At 36.9% G+C, this 1,916-nt stretch overlaps 1 protein-coding gene across 1 annotated transcript in view; it reads right to left on the bottom strand.

The window, feature by feature from the left end:
- LOC107633848 (gibberellin 2-beta-dioxygenase) overlaps positions 1–1,814 on the bottom strand; it is a 3,813-nt gene extending 1,999 nt beyond the window's left edge. Inside the window, exons 1-2 of the mRNA XM_016337446.2 lie at positions 1,409–1,814; positions 794–1,136 (exon numbers count right to left, since the gene is read on the bottom strand). Coding sequence (XP_016192932.1) covers positions 794–1,136; positions 1,409–1,806 — 741 coding nt within the window. The 5' untranslated portion in view covers positions 1,807–1,814. The remainder of the gene's footprint in view (positions 1–793; positions 1,137–1,408) is intronic.

Here is a 1,916-nt window from a genome sequence, read left to right as displayed (position 1 = left end):
ATTAATTTTTGTAGTTGATTTTGATGTACACGTAACATAGTTGAAAAAATTAGGGTAATGGATTCTCTCAAATTTTTTTAACAATTGAGGGAGTAAAGTGTGATCTCTCACCATTAGTTTTATATGTGGGACTAAGAATAAATATGAGAGAGAGAGTAATAAAGGGTTAAAGATCACACTTTACACTCTCAAATTTTGTTAACAATTGAGATGATTCATTCCCAAAAATTAGACACTCCTAACTATTTTGTCCCTTAAAGAAGAATGATCATGTTATGTATACACAAAAATTAGCTACTAAATCAGTCACTAATATAAAATATATATTAGAATATAAATACATATTAAAAATAAATTAAATCACATATATATTTATATACAAATATATTAGTGACTGATTTTAGTGTGCGAATAACATTTTTGAAAGGTTTTGCTAGGTAGACAATGACTTTTGTAAACAATATGAACAATGGGCTTTAAAATTGACCCAATAAAATAAAAAATCACTTCACCTCAAATTACTTCCTAAACCTTAATATTAGGATAACTATCTGCACATCTAGTAAATAATAAATTAAACATCCAACCATTATTAACTATGTACGAATAAATCAAATTAAAAGAAATAAACATCTAATTAAAAATCTGCATACCTATTAAATTGAATATCTAATAAATACATTATTGATATTATTTAGTATTTTTTTTATTTACCTATGCTTTTCCTTTTTGAAACAAAGAAAAGAGTAACACTAAGATAGTAAGATGAAGGAAAGAAAGAGTGAATGGGTACCTGCAAGGAGTCACCAACATTGATGAAAAAGGAAGTAGGATCAGGTGGTATAGAAACCCAACTGCCATCGTTAAGACATATCTGAAGCCCCGATTCGTTGTTCGATCGAAGCACTGATATTATCTGTGGGTCTGTGTGCTCCCCAAACCCAATCAACATTTTCCCATCCTCCTCTGCCGCCACCGGCGGATAGTGGTTCAACCTAAAGCACGAATCACTCCTCTCGTCCCCAACCACCCTACTCAGCGCATTCCTCTCCCCAATCCCCAGTCCCTCTGCCATTACCTCCAGCACCTCGCAGCACATCTTCTTCATCGCCACCATGTACTCTTCCAACGCGCATCTTCAACAACAAAATTATTTGAGTCTATTTTATTATAAAAAGAAAAAATCTAGGTGCCAGCACCCTGGTTAGCATGTAACCAGCAAAAGAAGAGTGAATAATCTCACACCATTAGATGAAATCTCATATCATTGAAAATATCATTAATGACTACTTCCTAGCTACAAATCACAAAACTTGCTGCCCCTAACATTTCTCTTATAAAAAATATGGAATGCGTCATGAAATTATTATATAATAAATGATTGTATATCTAACATGAATCATGGAACCTGAAGAGTACGGGTAACTGGTGGAGAATGAGGAGGGAGTTAGGGGAGAGGAGGAGGTACTCGACCCGGCCGACGTCCCCGTTGGAGCCAATTCGGCTGCTGCCGTAGCCGAAAGGGTCGTGAGGCGGGGCAGCCATGTGTTTGAGAGACTGCGGGTGGTTGAAGAAGTTAAGGGCATGGTTTTCGAGGTTGGAGATGAGGTCGAATGAAACGCCATGGTTGATGAGCTTGAAGAAGCCATAGTCCTGGCAGGCCTTGACCATTATTGTCTTGGCCTCCGGGTGGAAGAGGTCCACCTCAGGGGTGCCGGAAAAGATGGTTGGAGGAGTAGTTTTGCATGGCTTGATGGGGACAAAGCGGTTTAATGCGCTTGTGTGGGACACAACGTTAACAACCATGGTGTTCTTTCTTGTTCAATTCCTTGCAATACTAGACGAGAATCAATCACAATTTATACTCTCTTCTCTTTCTTTTTATATAAAAACTTCAAAAATCATCCGAATTTATT

The sequence above is a fragment of the Arachis ipaensis genome, chromosome B03 (genome assembly GCF_000816755.2).
Source record: "Arachis ipaensis cultivar K30076 chromosome B03, Araip1.1, whole genome shotgun sequence".
NCBI lineage: Eukaryota > Viridiplantae > Streptophyta > Magnoliopsida > Fabales > Fabaceae > Arachis > Arachis ipaensis.
Note: the sequence above shows the minus strand (reverse complement) of the source record. Positions and strands in the feature narration are given on the sequence as shown.